At 36.5% G+C, this 16,733-nt stretch overlaps 2 protein-coding genes across 6 annotated transcripts in view; one reads left to right on the top strand and one right to left on the bottom strand.

Moving 5' to 3' along the window:
• Nucleotides 1-11,765, bottom strand: part of LOC115242491 (coiled-coil domain-containing protein 63-like) — a 40,816-nt gene extending 29,051 nt beyond the window's left edge. Inside the window, exon 1 of the mRNA XM_029818807.1 lies at nucleotides 11,472-11,765. The gene's annotated coding sequence lies outside the window, so the exon portion shown is untranslated. The remainder of the gene's footprint in view (nucleotides 1-11,471) is intronic.
• The window catches only part of LOC115242490 (bicaudal D-related protein homolog), a 42,070-nt gene extending 25,360 nt beyond the window's left edge, over nucleotides 1-16,710 (top strand). For all 5 annotated transcript variants that reach the window (XM_029818803.1, XM_029818804.1, XM_029818806.1 and 2 more), the window contains exons 4-7: nucleotides 12,917-13,249; nucleotides 13,965-14,134; nucleotides 14,521-14,842; nucleotides 14,959-16,710. In XM_029818803.1, the coding sequence (XP_029674663.1) occupies nucleotides 12,917-13,249; nucleotides 13,965-14,134; nucleotides 14,521-14,842; nucleotides 14,959-15,579 (1,446 nt within the window). In that variant the 3' untranslated portion in view covers nucleotides 15,580-16,710. The remainder of the gene's footprint in view (nucleotides 1-12,916; nucleotides 13,250-13,964; nucleotides 14,135-14,520; nucleotides 14,843-14,958) is intronic.
• Nucleotides 16,711-16,733: the final 23 nt, after the last annotated feature.

The following is a 16,733-nucleotide window of genomic DNA, read 5'->3' as shown; positions in this document are numbered from 1 at the left end:
AAATTATTATAGATAATATTAATACATCAATAATAATTAATATATTGATATTAATATATGTATACAAAGAGAGTGAATGAGAAAAAACAAATTCATTAATAATAATTAATACATTAATATACAAGAATAAGAATATAATATTAATATACAATGTGATTATCGGAGAAGAGAAAAAGAGAATGAGTCGGAAAAATCTTCAACATTGTCTCCGCGATGCAGTGCATTCAAGGAGATAGCAACTTTCTTCCAAATGACAGTATGTGACTTCCATTTTATTTCCGGATATAATTATTTTTCCTACAGACAGATCTCTTCAAATATTCGCATAATACATAAGCGTACAAAGCAAAGGAAATCTTAGAAATTTTGTCACTTCTCATCTTTTGAATCTCTAACATTATTACTCAGATGTCTCATTAATGCACTTACGATATTAAATCCACATTTTTTTTTTTTTTTTATTCAGGCTATCGCGAATATTAGATTTAAATAATAATTTTTTTGTTTCTCTTGACAATACTTATTTCTCTCTTTTCTGTGTCCTGGCAACATGACTGTTTAAAATGCTATTCAATAATGGTGAGTAATGCCTAATTGCGTCACCGCGCGAATTTATTATGCACATGCACCTGGTTAACGTCATGTCGTTATCTATGATGCCTGCGTATACCAGTGCGTTTACACGCGTCGGGATCACCGTTTGCTGAATGCGCGCGTGCTCGCGTTGCATGCGTAAAATATTAAGCGTGAAGACGATAGTACGTTTTTTCCAGACGGAGCACTAGAGACGGGACCGTCTGATGTTTCCGGTTTTGTCTTTAATTAAAGAACTCGTCACGCTCGCATATGGAATAATCGCGGTCCCTTATACAACCGGACTGATCGAAAGCATCGCGAATCGTCAACGAAGACGATCGTTTCCTCATGCGACCGACTCTTGGTCATTCTGGCTCGTCACTCGTTATCAGTTATGTCGAACGGTAAATCACGAGCGCGTATAATTAATGTGTTCCTCACGGAATGACTAGAAACGTCAGTAGTGCGCGAATTTTCTTCCTGTAATTACTAATAAACACAAGTTGTTCCAGATTTTTAATATGTTCTTATCCTCATTATAGATGTGCGGTTGATTTAATCAGCGACTTTAATACACGCGGTGACACATTAACAATATTATAAGTTGTGATTACTATTAATTATTTATATCAATTATATTTAATTATATTAAATAAAAATTTAGTGATTAATCGTCGGATTTTCACTGAGCTGAAATCAACATTAAATTCGTTTGAAATTGTACTCTATCCAATAGAAATTTTGAGAGTCGCATATTATGCCGCTTTCCGACTTACTAATTTACGATCGCGTTAATTAATACTCGCTGACAGCTGGTGGATCGTTTGCGGTCATCATCTATCGTCGAGAAAATCTTCGAGACTCTCCTGCTCGTGGATCGAGCAATTTGTAAAGCGGACAAAAATGCGCGCTTTCGTCAAAGTTCCACTTTCATTCCGACGAGCATGCTTCTGCTCGAGACAAGGAGAAATGGGTCGCGATCGCGAGTCGTAACAAAGCCGAACCAAACCGCTGGATAATGCTCGCCGTTGTATAATTGGCCGTCTGAAAGCGGACTGTTTGGTTTAGCACAGGTAGCTCTCGGTAACGATCCGTGCCGATCGATAAAAAGCGGCTCTTGTACATGCGACTATGCACGAGCACGCAGAAGATGCGCTTCTTCGCCGAGAAAGCCGAGATTCCACGCTTCGCACCTTTGCATCATCAACCTGGGAATCTCTCGGTTCACGATAAAAATTGAGATCACCCATTAACCTCGAGATGTTCATGAGTGTGTGCTAATTAATCGTGAGATGCGTGAAACTGTCACGAGGTCGATATAGGCGTATCGCATATGTTGTATGTGAAAGAGAGCCAAGATTAGAATATTGTAATGTATTCGTAATATTTTAAAACGTTAGTTTATCGTAACGCAATTTTTGTTTCAAATACTTTATCTCAATTTTTTTATTTCTTAATGAATTGGAAAATTAGATTTCCCATATCTCACTCTTTTAATTTTTCTTTATTTTTACTTTCAAGACTCGTATGGCAATAATAATTCATAATGCGCAGCGTTTCGTTTTTAAATAATTCTGAGTTAAAACTGGGTGATATATATGGCGAGAATAGCAAAATAAAATTATGCAAAAGGAGTATAATGTAGACGAGATAATTCTCCACCTGTAATTCATTGTTCCCAATGGACGGTGGAGTAGAATTTGTTATGCAACGAAAGAACACACAATGGTTCCGGCCAATGGTTTCAAGCGGAGAGAGAAACGGAATGTGATGTAAATGAAGTCACGTTCGGCCCGTCCTAGTCGCATTCGCGACCTGTAGTTTTCTCAAGTATGCTATAATAAGTCAAACGTTGGCGCATCAGAGCGAAGAGCGAAGCGCTCGTTAGGATCACGATTAGACGATTATGGACCTTGCCTTTCTTTTGAAATATTTAACGCGGCGAGGGAGAAACGTGACTTTTCCTTTATGACTTTTTCTCGCTAGGAAAAGTCGCCTTTTTTACAATCCACGCCTATACACACACATATGAGCAGATTAATGCTCTCGAGTTGTTATCCAAGTGCGAACATTTCCGTTGGTGCCTTTCGTGCCTCGCACGAGCGCTTACGAAAAGGAAATCCATTCGGTCATGAAGTTCGAAGATTTCTCTTTGTATCAGGAAATAATATTCTTCTTTCTCTCTTTGTTTTGTTTTCTTGCAACGCACGAGAATCAAGCGCAGTGATAGTAACAACGTATCATGATTTCAAACGTATGAAAGTTTCTTTACTTTGATTGCTCTATTTTTCTAATTTGATTGTTATATGGCAATTTATTATTCAAGAATTCGAACAGGAATAGAATTGATTAATTTTGTTTTTTCATAACTAATCGAAAACTCGAGACAAGTGAGGGATGAAACATTATTATAACTTTATTTAAAGTATATACGGAAAAAAACATCTTTAAAATAAAATTTTAAATTTATGATTGAAATTTTATAAAATATATTTTTCTTCGAGATTGAATAAAAATTGTATCAGAAATAATTTTGATTCAAAATCCTGGTATTGTTTTCTATTAAGAGAATCGAAATTTTATAAAATATATATATTTTCTTTGCTTTTAAATCATTGTTACCCATTATCAATCTCGTATATTTTGTTCCCGAACTATCCTGACCTAGTTCAGTTCTTCAGATCGAGTTCCAGGCCGTGACGCGAACATCGCGATTCGTATCGGTACGCAATAATAGTCCTCAACCACGCAGGGCTAATTGCAGAAGCGAACAAGAAGAGGCCGGCGCGTTGGAAGACGACGAGCGGGATCGGCACGAAGCGGGCCGGAAGGCCTCGAAAAAAAGTAGACCGTTAGCGGTCGGAACCCTCGAGGGGAACGTTTCACCCTCTTTGCCTTTCCCTCTCTTGCGCTCTCGTTTGGTCTCGCGACAGCACAATAGTTGCGATGCGTTTACAAAGTCGCCAGTTGCGTTGCGATTGTTTTGTACGACGAGACCGCTTTTTCCACGTTATTCGTGACGACACAATAGAGAAAATTTGTTATACTTATATTGCTTTACATTTCTTTCTTTTTCTAAAGTAGGTTTAGAAAGGTAGAATAATTTGCGTCGCTTGATATTATATATAATATTAATAAAAGAAATGATCAATTTGAAAGGAGATTTCTTCGCTTCTCGTCTATGTAATTTGTCTATGGAAAATAATTTTTCCTTTTCGATTCGAGACCAATAATATTTTCGAAATGCACGCGACGGTGGTATTTAAAATGTCATGATCGTCTCTATCGACGATGGTTACTTGTGCGTTTAAACATCCAGCGAAAGATATTATTTTGAACGCCAGTAATCATCGTGATTGTCACTTTAATTCGTAGAAAGTTGAAATCCCGAGATAAAGTCGCAAGTTGCATTGCGATTGAAGATATCGTTTCTCGTTTAAATGTATTGCGATAATCTATATGATTTTCCGCACAGTTTCTTCGATTTTAAAGAAAATCCTGATTAACTATTATAAAGATTAAAGATTAGCCTTGATTTCAATGCGAATAATTATTACTTCAAGAAATAGATATATGTATAATGCAATCGCTCAGTCCGTAATTAAAAGTTAACACTTGGATACCGTTAAGTGACGAGTTAGAATGATTGTTTTATCCCTTCTTTCAGGCTCATTTTTCCTCATCGCTGCAAAACCGTAACGCTATAAGTACCGTTAAATACGACTCAAATTTGAGCGATTATCATTTTATCATTTCTATCATTCGATTTATCATTTTTATATATCGATACAAGACATGATAAGGGCAGAATGTTGCGATATGCAACACGAGTGAGAATAATCGGAATCAACGTAATGCGATAAATCTCAACTGTAGTTTATCGTCGCAAAAAATAAAGAGAGATAGAGATGGAGAGAGAGAAAAAGTAAAGAGAAGCCAATTAAAGATCCGTGGCCGTTATAGTCGGAAACGTGTGAGTGATCCTCTCATTGTTCTCGCGAATCTAATTGCACTTCGCGCCCTCGCGTGATACCGCACGCGGAATCGCGACGTGTCTCCGCTGGAGTAACGGAATTCCTGCATGTACGTGCTCCCACACTAGCTATTTATATCAGGTGTCTTACCGTCATCTTTCAATTACAGATACTAGAGAAACCACTGAGAAATGTACCAACATTTTAATGACGTAATATGACCACAAAGTTATTTAATACTGAATATATTAAAGAGACAGAGAAAGAGAAAAAGAAAGAGAGTTGATAGGGAACTTCATTAAATACAACTCTTCTATAAATATAAAAAATATATCTTTTCTCTATAAATAAAAAAGAAAAAGATTGTATGTGTATCTAATATATACGGTTCCAATATATCTTAATTTACAGTTTATAAATATAATATCTTCATTTATAAAAATAAATTAAGATATTATCTTAATAAGAATATATATATCATTTAAAAGGCTAAATTATAATACACAAAATGTACGGTTGAAGTATTCTATGTATTAATTTATTTTAAAAAACCATTTTTTGAAAAATTAGCATATTTTTGGTTTGTATATCAGTCACACCGATTTTGCGTTACAGTTTGATATATGATCTTGCATGCCTTTCGTTCTCTGTGCGATAGTGCGACACGGCTTATCGCATAAAATAGTGACAATATATTTTTGCTCGCGTAGGGAACAATATAACGGAAGAAACCAGGGCATTTTTTCTTCTTGCTATTTTTATGTTTATATGACTTGACTGACCTGATTCTTCTGCAGTTTCTTATTCTTGAATAATGTTATTCGCGTATAGATGCAATGAGAACTTGCGCGCACGAAAAGTAAGTCGCGCGAGAAAAATGCACGCACCAACAATGCACGATTCGCATATTATACTTCGAGTATATTGTCAGTATCCTATAATTGCGTTTGAATATACATACTTCATTAACATAGATCGCAATTTAATAAATATTATTCCGAAAGGAGAATTCGGTTCGATATCAACAATGTCGAATACTCGTCGATAGATGAAAATTAGCTCATAAAATAAAATATCGTAGAATTTTATAGCTATCATTGCACTCCTAATCGTCAATCTCGACGGTGCATATAACAACTATTAACCCATTTATTTAAACTGGGTTTTTCTCGCCCAGAAATTTTATATTTTTTGTTGTTTCAAAATTGTCATCTGTTCCGCTGTCCAATTTGATGAAATGATCGAAATAACAAGAACGCGGTCTCAACGCCCGGAAAAAGTGCGTTTGTTGCGAAAATGCTCCGTAATTTTTAGCATAATAATATTGTATTCTTTATTTTCAAAAAGAAGAATTCAATTTTTTTATTCAACATACTAAAATTATTTTATTTGATACCAAATCTCTCTCTCTTTTCTGCGTTTGAGTTTTTATCTATTGTCTTTGCGATATTTGAAAATTTCCGGTTATCGAACATATGCTAGTACGACTTATTTGGATCGACTCGATAAGATAAGATATTTATCATTGAGCATACAAAGTTCTCGAGACAAGAGGTTCGCGGAAAGAACGGCGCAGCCTTGAAAGACTTACGAAAGTGCCAACGACGTGAATATCATTGGTCAACGTGGCGATTTAATTATTGGTGAGTCACACGTGTTTTGTAAACTTCTAATAAATGATCATGTTTACCGTTATTTATCGTTGTAGGAGAAATGATTGAATTAATGAACAATGTATATCTTCGGTTTGCGTAATTTCTTTAGTCGTAATATCTCCTTTTATATCGGCTATTTAGTAATAATCTGTCGCATTTTATCTATATAATTATAATTTTCGCATATAATTTCATAGTTATGTAGCAATATTTTAATTGCTCTGAGCTATGTGTAAGCTCGCCATATGACTCGTTAGAATTATTTATTATATCAGTGTTAATTGACTATGTTAACTTTTAATATATTTTACGATTATTTTTATTATGAGACAAACGGTAAAGATTTACACAACAGATAATTATCTTTTTTACTTTAATTCATTTTTAATTTTATATGTGATTCACAGAATTCAACAAAAATGTTCATTATAATATTAATAATTAACGGTTTCTAGATAATATGTATTTATTTTGATATAACATTAATTATATTATAATTGAAATAAGGATATTTATAAGGAACGGTAGATCATGTAAGCTTTACAGTCGATTAACGCTAACTGTAAATTAACTGCATTCTCTTTTTGCATCTATACCGCAGTTACGCTATGGTCTAGAAATGGACAGAGAAGCATTAAACGAAATCTGTTAACTGAATCTTCAACCCAAACATTTATAATGAATATATCGCCAATTATGTAATTATCGAAAATTGCCGACTCACGGGATATAGCTGAATAATTGCCATTACATATTGCTTACTATCCTTTTTTCTTATGTCATGGGCTCATTAAGATATTAATGACGCTACACCTGACATTCGTAGCTATCGTAATTATCGCGTATCGTCAAATTGTGTCTTAATTAAATGCCCGTGCAAACGAGCTGCGATGACGATTACGACTTGCATTTCACCGCCTGGTCATTGCGACTCGCTTTTTAACTTCCTCAGCCGAATAGGGTGTACCTTTATTACTAACGAGAGTGTGGTAACAGCCGCTATCTAATTTTCGTCACTCATTAGTAAAATTGCGCAAGCAAGTCCGGTACGAATGGGATTTATTACGGTTCGATAAACATTAAATAATAAGACGTAAAACTTTCTGGTCCAATTATTTTTAGCCGAGCGCACCAGAATTACTTTTATATTTATATAAATTAATCTGTACCGTTTTTTTCTTATATTTATATAAATTAATCTGTATATTTAATTTTGCAAAATGCTATAAAAATTAACGAGTAACATTATTATTTTGAAAAAATGTATTGACATACATTACGAATGTCTTTTATCTTTTAAGAAGAATGATTTGTTATCTAATAAGAAAATAATTAATAATTAATAACAATTGATTAATAAAAGATCTAAAAATAGTAGATAAGATTAAATAATGAATAAAATGTCTGTAAATTTTCTTTGCTGTAAAATATTAAAGTAAAAGTAATATCGAAGTTCTCGAGATTACATAAATATTTTAAAGTATTATTAACAATAAAAAAATTATTTTTTTCCCCTTTATTTAAAATGCTGAAACCAAAGTTAGTTTAAATGTCTAAATATGTTAAGCACATAAACATATATCAAAGGAGATTAAAATATTTTACTAATAATACTCTCTCTTTGTTAAATTCGAGTGAATTCACATTTCGCACGTTTTAATCAAAATAAAATAAAACGCTTAATTATAGTATATATATTATTAAACATAATAATCTAGCAAATAGATATTCTCGCGGTACTCTTTTTTTCTCTTTCTCTTTCTCTCTGTTCGTCGTATTCCTCGCAAATAATTAGAGGCTCCTCTTCTTCAGGATCGAGAAGCCGTGAATAATAAATTCAGGGGCGCTTCTCATAATAGTAATTTTTTCGTACAAAGAATCGCCGACCTCGACTTTTCTCCCACACGTGCGATAATAGGATCGATTAGCGAAAAGCACCGATCTAATTAACTCGCTTCTTCGAATCGCGCTTCGTCGCGGCCGACAAACGCGTTGGATGAGAAATTATGCAACGTTTAACTACATGCAATTGTGATTTTCTTCGCTCTCGTTCGCATATGAATTCATCCGCGATTTTACGCTGTTGTTGATCGACAATCGCAATCGACTAAAGAGAGAGAGAGAGAGATAGGATTGAAAGAAATTAAAATTTCTAAAGTTTTAAAAAATACGATCTTAAATAGAAATTCTAAAATAACAATTTTAGAATTGATTATCAAGATCGAATTAAGAAAGTAAACAGTTATCGTCAAAACAAATTTTCTGCTAAGAAGAAAATCGTTAGAGAATTTATGTATATTACTTTACATCTGGAGAATTTATAAGAGATTGCGTTTATTTTGATGATGGATTATCTAAATTTTTAAAAGTTTTTTTTACGGCGAGGAATCTATTTCATCGTTCCTTTTTTATCGGTTTGTGTTAAATTTCTGTTCATTGTACGATCCAGGTGGACCCGATTGCGCTACCTTATACTCGCCGACCGGACTCGTCACAGGCCATTGCCTCGCGATTACAGATCTCCCTACATTCGCCTTCCTCGTTGCCCCGTTCGATTGCGCGCGCTTGGCATTATCGTTTTCTTCGAGGGAAAGTGAACAAGATGCAACGCAATAATGCTTGCTTTTGACTGGCCATAGTGCCACGATATAATGGTAATTAATTCGTGATTAATCGTGGACCTTCTTTCTTCCCACGGTCGCGATGATCATCTCGTCTGGGATAGTGCAAAATTTTTACGAAAAGTTTTATCTGGTAATATGCTAAGAAAAATATTGGTTATTAACAATTTTAACAATCTCCAAATAGGAATTGTGAGAAAGATGAATATATGCGTGATAAAAAAAATAATAAATTAAAAATGATCACGGTTATATTTCAAGTTAAGAAAAAATATACCATTGGCGCATCTGGCATATTTAAGACTTTTTAGTTCCATTTATGTCCCGGCCGTTTCTCGTTTCTAAGACATATGTTTCACTTTCTTTCAAACGGGATAGCGGTCTGACGGTGCAGAAAACGATGAGGAATGTTCATTGAAACAGACATTGGTACACATTTGTAACACGGAGGTCCCATTCCTCCTACCGTATAATTAGATTAGATGCGGTCCGGAGATCGGCGCGTTTTGCAATAAAAGCGAAATATCCATTTCATCGCGACTTTACGACAGCAAACGAAAGTGTTAAAATACTCGAGACTGCGAAATTCAACGGTGAATGTCCCCAACTCTTTGATTTTCTAATTCTCAGAGTTTCATTCTCCTAGTTTGAAATAGCCAGATCAATTTTTACATTTCTTACATGGTGAGATTTTTCAAAAGAAATTTTACATAAATATACTGAAAAAATTGCATTGATATGCTAAGAATTATAAAAATTATATGAAAAAGATATCAAATATATCCTCTATTGTATGTAATTAAAAAAAAAAATTTGACAAGTAAAATAAAAAGTTATACAAATAGATACATTAGAATGATTTTAAGATTATTGGGAAGGTGATATCTTGATTATACTTATGCACGAAAGGTACGAAAAATGATTGTAACAGGATGACCGACAAAATCGAAGACAGTAATGCATTCGTGCCAGTCGCGAGTTTCGCGGCTCCTTTCGATGATATATGGACGATTCGTTCGGCGGCTGTTACTGAATTTTTATTTCGCAAAATGTGTCGTCATCTCTATCATTGACGCTGACACCGCGTTCGACGTGTCGCAAGAGTAGGACGAGCGGAGGATCGGAAATTAGACAGGAGTCGTGAGTCACGACTTTAGAAAGGATCGTCCAATAACAACGGAATTACCGCTGGTAAAATACGCAACCGTATGCAATTATATATCCTCGTTCGCGTGCGGCATGCTGTATTCTGCAAATTGCAGATGCAGTCGGCCCGTCGATCCGAGTGACGCCGTTCGTCGACGACGGTCACGGATCTCTCTGACTCATTGCACCGGCAATAAATATTATTAGATAGTATAGTTCGATAGCGAATAGCGCTTGTATGTTTAGACAAGGACACGGTTCGTAAGCCCGTCGCCTTTATTTAATTTTTCATACCTTTCATTAAAATTTATCAGGACTTTCGGGCTAATTTTGACGCTCTATATCGATATACTGTGTTCTAAGATAACTGTACACAAGATATTACAGGATTTTTCTTTAACATGATTTAAATAAGACGCTAAAGAGTCTTCCAAAAATACCTTCTTTTTAATAATTCGTGCTTCTATTCGCAACTTCTCTTTCAAACGTCAGAGCCTCGTTGCATAAATCATGAGCGACAACGAAGGAAGTAACGTTCAGAGACCGTAAAAATTGTTCGTCTCGAGTGTGATCCATTGCATTCAAGAGACTTCAACCTCGCATGTTTTTGCACGAGCACCGGTATTTCTGGCTGGCGGCGTATTTATGCTACACGGCGACGTATCGGCGCGCAACCACACCGCAACTAGAGCGGCGTCGTTGCTTGGAGAACGGGAGATTCATGACTCATACAGCTGATTGCGAGTCGCGGGATGCAGCTTCCTTGTTTGCGCGCGCGTTTACGGTAGTCCTGTGCTAGGCCAATTAAACCCATCTGACCCAGTTGGACCCTGTAATAGCTTAATTTTATCGCGAAAAAAGTTTTAACAAAATTTATCCCTGATACAATCTTGTTTTATATAAAAAAATATATAATTAAATGTGTATGTATAAACTTCAATTTATTTTTAATATTATATCAAGGAGAGACCCATACAGCACACAAAGATTGCATACATATTGTAGCAATCTTTCACCGCAATATTGCAACTTTGCAAATTCACTGCAAAATGTTGCTGCATCATTGCTGTGGAATTGCAGCAATGATAAAATGTCCGCTTTTAGGCTACAAGTGTGCTGGTACTTTGTGGCTCTATATTTCTGCAATGTCTTTGTAATATTGCATTGCAATTTGCAATATTGCAATGTTGCTGCAATATAATTGCAATGATCTGTGCTGTATGGGGAGAACCTTCTCCTTTTACTAAAAAAAAAAAAATGCTTTCTGCTTGTCGATCCTGTAAATTTGCACGTATCCTTCTCAGAGGCAAAATCCTCATACAATGTCAATTAAGATAATTGTATAGAGAATAAATCAAATGGGGTGTAATTTTTTAATGTCGCTAACATTGATAACTGGAAATTTAAAACTACTCGCGAAGAATTATTTTATTGATAAAAATTTTGCCGCGAAAATTTCTCGAGGATCCTCTTGTTCTGTTCTCTTTTTAGTAACATACCTTTTGTTTGTTGGCGTCTCTCGCGGACTTTAGGGATCGGTGAACTGTAGACCTGCGGGTATGTTGACGATCGGTCGATGAGTAACTATGGGAAACCAAGGCCGTGCCTTCTAGCTCGATAAACCGACATCAAACCACTCGACCTCTCGTCTGCGAAAGCATGTAACATCCATACATGTGTATGTTACATATTTTGTATGAATATAACGGTAATGACATTTGACGACTGATAGTGATCTGGCGATCTTTCAGCTTTGTTAATAACAAGACAATAAGACATTCAAGATCCTTCTCTTAATATATCTTATTATTCAGAACAAACGATAAATTTTAATGCTATCAATGTAATTTTATAAGATTATTGTAATATTAATAATATTAGTAATATTAATAATTTTTTATTATTAGATTTTATTGCATCTCTGTTAATTATATTAATGTATACGATCATTATATATACATATATATCATGAAAAACGAAAACTGATCAATCTTCATTATCATGCTATATGTATATCATTACGAGCGTAAGCAAATAAGATTGCGCGAACATAGCTTTTAGTATCGCAAGTAATTAACAAAATTGCCTCACTTAGTAAATGAAGTTAATTAACGTTAATGCGCTTTATTTAGAATCTGCCCGCGTTTTGCGATTGTTGCGTCTTATTACCGGCGGCAGAGTTTGTTATCAGGCATCAAGTTGAGAAACTCCATATGTGGGAACAAAGCAGCTTACGCGGTGTGGTCGTCCCTTATACCGTGTGTATCCGCGACGAAACCAGTTCTCGTGTCCTTTTGTTACGCACAAAAGCATCGTGTTTGCACCTTTGTCGGCCAGAGATCTTGCCAGACGATCTTACGTTCGAATATAAAAATTTTACTCTTCCTTAGCACTTTTCTTCTCCTTTTTTGCTTTAATTCAACAATTAGAGGAGAAATGACCGAATTTTTTCTTCTGCCATCTCTTGGAAAACACTTGATTTTTAAAGAAAAGGAAAGTGAGATAGTTGGCTAAGCGGTCAAATTGTGTCTAATTGTATGTTAATAAAATTGCGAGCTCCTTTCACTGGGTCGTTCTCTCAACTATATCTGCACTATCTTGATTTCATATACATTAATATGAACGTCGTGAAACGTAATTTATGTATACTAACTTATACGCTGAGTTTCTTTTTTCTCTGAGTTTACCGAATGACGCCTGTGCGCGATGTAAGACACCGATTTCGTGAAAGGTATAATCAGCAAGTCTTTGTGCCGTAATATCCTTTCGAATTGTGCGTCTGTGTATGTTTAAATGCTTCTTTTAAAACAGAAGTCATTCACATTTTACGGTCGCTAAAATTTGCGTCAACATTTTTGAGTCGACATTTAATTAAAAATTGCTAATAAAAAAGAAAAATTAAATTTACATTTCTCTAATGGTTTAAAAAATTATTTTTACATAGAGTTTGGAGCAAGAAAGGCATCTACTGCGAAGGAAACTCGAGGAAGCTAGAGATGACAGCGAAGCAAGGGCCTTAGAGCTTCAGGGCGACGTGAAAACCCTCAGGAGTCAGTTGGAGGAGCAAAATGAGAGGGCAAGGAGGGCGGAACGCGATCAAGCCGCTCTCGTCGCGGAGTTGACGGCGCAAAACACAAGACTGGCCAATCAGCTAAGGGAAGCCGCCAGACAGGAAGAGCAATTGCTTGCCGAGATGAAAGTCCTGAGGGAAAAATGCGCTCTCAGGAGCACGAGCCTGCAGGATCACGTCAGCAGCTTGGAGATTCTCAGGGACGAGGTGAATATGAATTTTTGACCTTGACCCAAGCGCATAATTACATATAATTAATCCTATTTTGCATATAAAGGCTCGATTTTTACAGTCATCTTTTTCTCGATTCGTTAATGTTACAAGTTCCTACTTAGAGTTTCCTTTCTGCCTAATCGATCCGCGAGGAACGGAAGTCATCATTATTAATCATTATCCATCAGAAACCGAACGCGAATCTCAGGCGGGGCTTGCTGATTAATTCACAGCATTCTTTTTATGAAAAGGAAGCCAGTAATTGTTGTGCTCATGTTCGCACGTGAATTTACGAATACAATCTGTGGGAAAATGCTATCGAATAAAAATAAACGCGACCTTCGATCGATCGATTCGATTAACCTCGTCCTCTCTTCTCATTTTACGATAGCAACCGGATATCGACATCTTAAGAATCATTCATGAGCATATAAAGTTTGCATATCTGTCCCACATAGATATATAAAAATAAACTAATATAATCTTTAAATAAGATGCATTTCGAGCCATGATATTTATTATATATATGCTAAATTATACTTTATATTACATCTTATATTATATCATACTTTTAAATTTTTTATGCAAATCCGAGAAGGAAAATTCCTAAGCTAAGATTGAACAAAGGCTCGAAACAATAATTAAATTGCGATATAAAAAATTACTATTGGTATATTACATCACACGAATCTTACCTGCGTCGTTTCAGGTACAACTGGTATCGGCACAAAGGACTGAGCTAGAAAGGCGATCCTTGGAACTGCGAGAGGAGAGGGCCAGGGCGATTGCAGCTCTCGAGGAAGCCGAGGAGAGAGCCGCGGCCTTGGAGCGGCTCAGCCACGAGGCGGAACACCGTGCGAGAGTGGCTGAGCAAGAGAGGTGAGTCCCAGAATTCGCAATCTGTAATGCAACTATTATGGTTCAGTTAACGATCGCGCGGATAACGCTCGATTAGATTTTGTCGATTTTCACGAGAATTCCAAAGAATTGACCACGTGACAGCCGTATTTTAATCGTAAAAGCGGAATATCAAACAGACAGTATTGCGTTCGTTATATCTTGATTTATATTATATCCGTTATTATTATTTTTTTTTTTTTTTGATATCTATTTTGTATTTACTTGATCACATTTGAAGTATTATTAATGATCGTTAAAATACTTTCTTAATAATCATAGAATTTAAAGATATTTTGAACAACTTTTCCAAGATTCTCTTGTAATGTAGTACCATGTTATTTTATAATACATGCTGTTACCTTTAGGGACGAATTGTCATCGGCATTGGCAGCCATCGAGGCAGAAAGGAGAGCCCGCTCCGGCTCGATACAGAAGCCACCGCGGTCTCTACAGGCAGAAATGGAATGCGAGGAGAGCGGCAGCTCGTTGGAGGAACAGGAGGATAGAAGTTTGAAGACGGAAATGGCGAGGGCGACGAAAAGGCTGAGGGAGCTGTGTGCTCATCTGCGACGAGGTGAAGACGACTCGGGTCTGCAGAGCGACTGCGACGAATCTATGCTGGTGATCAATCTCAACAACTCCGAGCCAGAAGTAAACACGAATGAACGAGAAGCTCATTCTTCGCCGGTGAGTGATTCTTCCTGCGTAGCAACTGTATCTTTTATTACAAAAATATAACATTAGTTACAGATTTATTTAAGCAAGTATATATTTAAAAAATTCGAACCATTTTCCTCTTCTAGACGAATTGCCCGGGCGCGCTGCTAGAGCTGGTCGAGGAGGTTTATAATCTCGCGCTGTCGGGCAGAGGGGCACCCGGTGAACTAGGAATGGCGGTGGAGCTGCATAGGGTACGAGAGGAATTAGAGCATTCACGGGATCAGTGCAGGATACAGGAGGAAGAGCTGAAACGACGCGGCGACACGATTCTGGAGCTGACGAGCAAACTTAGCGTCTGCGAGGCGGAGCTGCGTGGAGTCAAGGAGGAACGCGACCGGGCCAGAGGCGATATCGAGCACTCCGAATTGACAAAGGATGAGATCGTGGCGAAGGCTTACAAGGTGCGGGATCAAGCGGTAGCCAGGCAAAATAGGGTGGAGGTGGAACTAGCCAGAACACGAATAGACATCCTGCAGGCGGACAGCCAGCTGAAGGAGGCGATCAAGCAGAAAGTCGAACTAAGTCAGCAACTGGAACAGTGGCAGATGGACATGCAGGCGCTCCTGGACGAGCATGTGCGAAGCAAACTGACCCCGGCTTCGCAAATCGTCGCCACGAGAAACGGCGAGAACTCGGACATGTCGGCACCGGCCAGGAAGAAGAGGAGCACTGGCTCGACGAAGAAGATGTTCGGTCTGTTTTGACGAAAGTGACGTAGCGCGATGGCTTCGTTGCATTGAACTGAAGCGATCGCGACTGATGTAGACTGTACTTTTGGTTCCTGCACAGTTATCTCGTTATAGAAAAAGACATAAAATGGAGAGAGAAAAGATAGTGCGAATTTAGGAGTATTTACTATTTTAAAGACGATTAAATATGGACACTCAGCTCAATTATAATGAAGAGAGAGAGAATGTTTCAGATTATCTTCTGTCATTCTTTTAAAGTTATTCTAAATGACTTTATTTTCATGGCTCTTGCGTTATATGGACAGACATCGAATCTGGATTAATCTTAAACTGGCGATAATGTAATTAAAAAGACTAAGATTAGCCGCTCTCGAATTAGATTCATATGGACTTAAGGGCTTTGCGATTTGCCCTGACATGAAACATTCGAATATATAGGTGCATGACATATTTACAAATGTTTACATTAGTCACGATGAAACACCTTGGGGAGTCTATTATATCGGTGCTGATGCCCGCGTGTCGACACCGATTACAATTTAAGTGACGCATAACATTCCACTTTCCCTAGTCGATTTTTCAACCAGGGAAAGTCACGAATCGCGACTCTTCTCGAATCGTTCTCGTGCTAAATTGTTGCGAATGTATTTTTCATCTTCATCTTGAGATTAGTCGTGGTTTTTACGTGTCATTTTTTATCAAGCGGCTCGATCGATGTAATTCACCAGAGACTGTTATTATTGTTCATTTAACTTTGTAGACTGTTGATGCAAAAAATCTAATGGCATAAAATTTTGCATTATGCTGCTAACGTGGAATCAGCAAAATGAACTCTATTTTATCAAAAATAGAAGATTCTTGTCAAGGTTTTCTCTTCAAAGAATTGAAATTTAATTATATAATTTAAAAAATATTCCTTTTCCTCAAAAAGTAATTTTATATATATATGCCGTTTTTAATTCTGAAATTTCTTCATTGCAAACATTTTTCTAATTTTCTAATTTCGTCTTTATCGTATTTTATTTTTATTCTTAAAGATTAGAACGGTTATTGCCTACGATCGAGCTTTACTCAAGACAGTATTGATTGGTCACGATTCTTACTTGAGACAGAAAAAAAAATTAATCATCGAAAGGTGATGAAAGAGTATAAAGAATTAATGTCCCGGC

The sequence above is a fragment of the Formica exsecta genome, unplaced genomic scaffold, assembly GCF_003651465.1.
Source record: "Formica exsecta isolate Colony F162 unplaced genomic scaffold, ASM365146v1 scaffold60, whole genome shotgun sequence".
In the NCBI taxonomy this organism is placed as follows: Eukaryota; Metazoa; Arthropoda; class Insecta; order Hymenoptera; family Formicidae; genus Formica; species Formica exsecta.
This window is presented reverse-complemented; position numbering and strand designations above follow the sequence as displayed.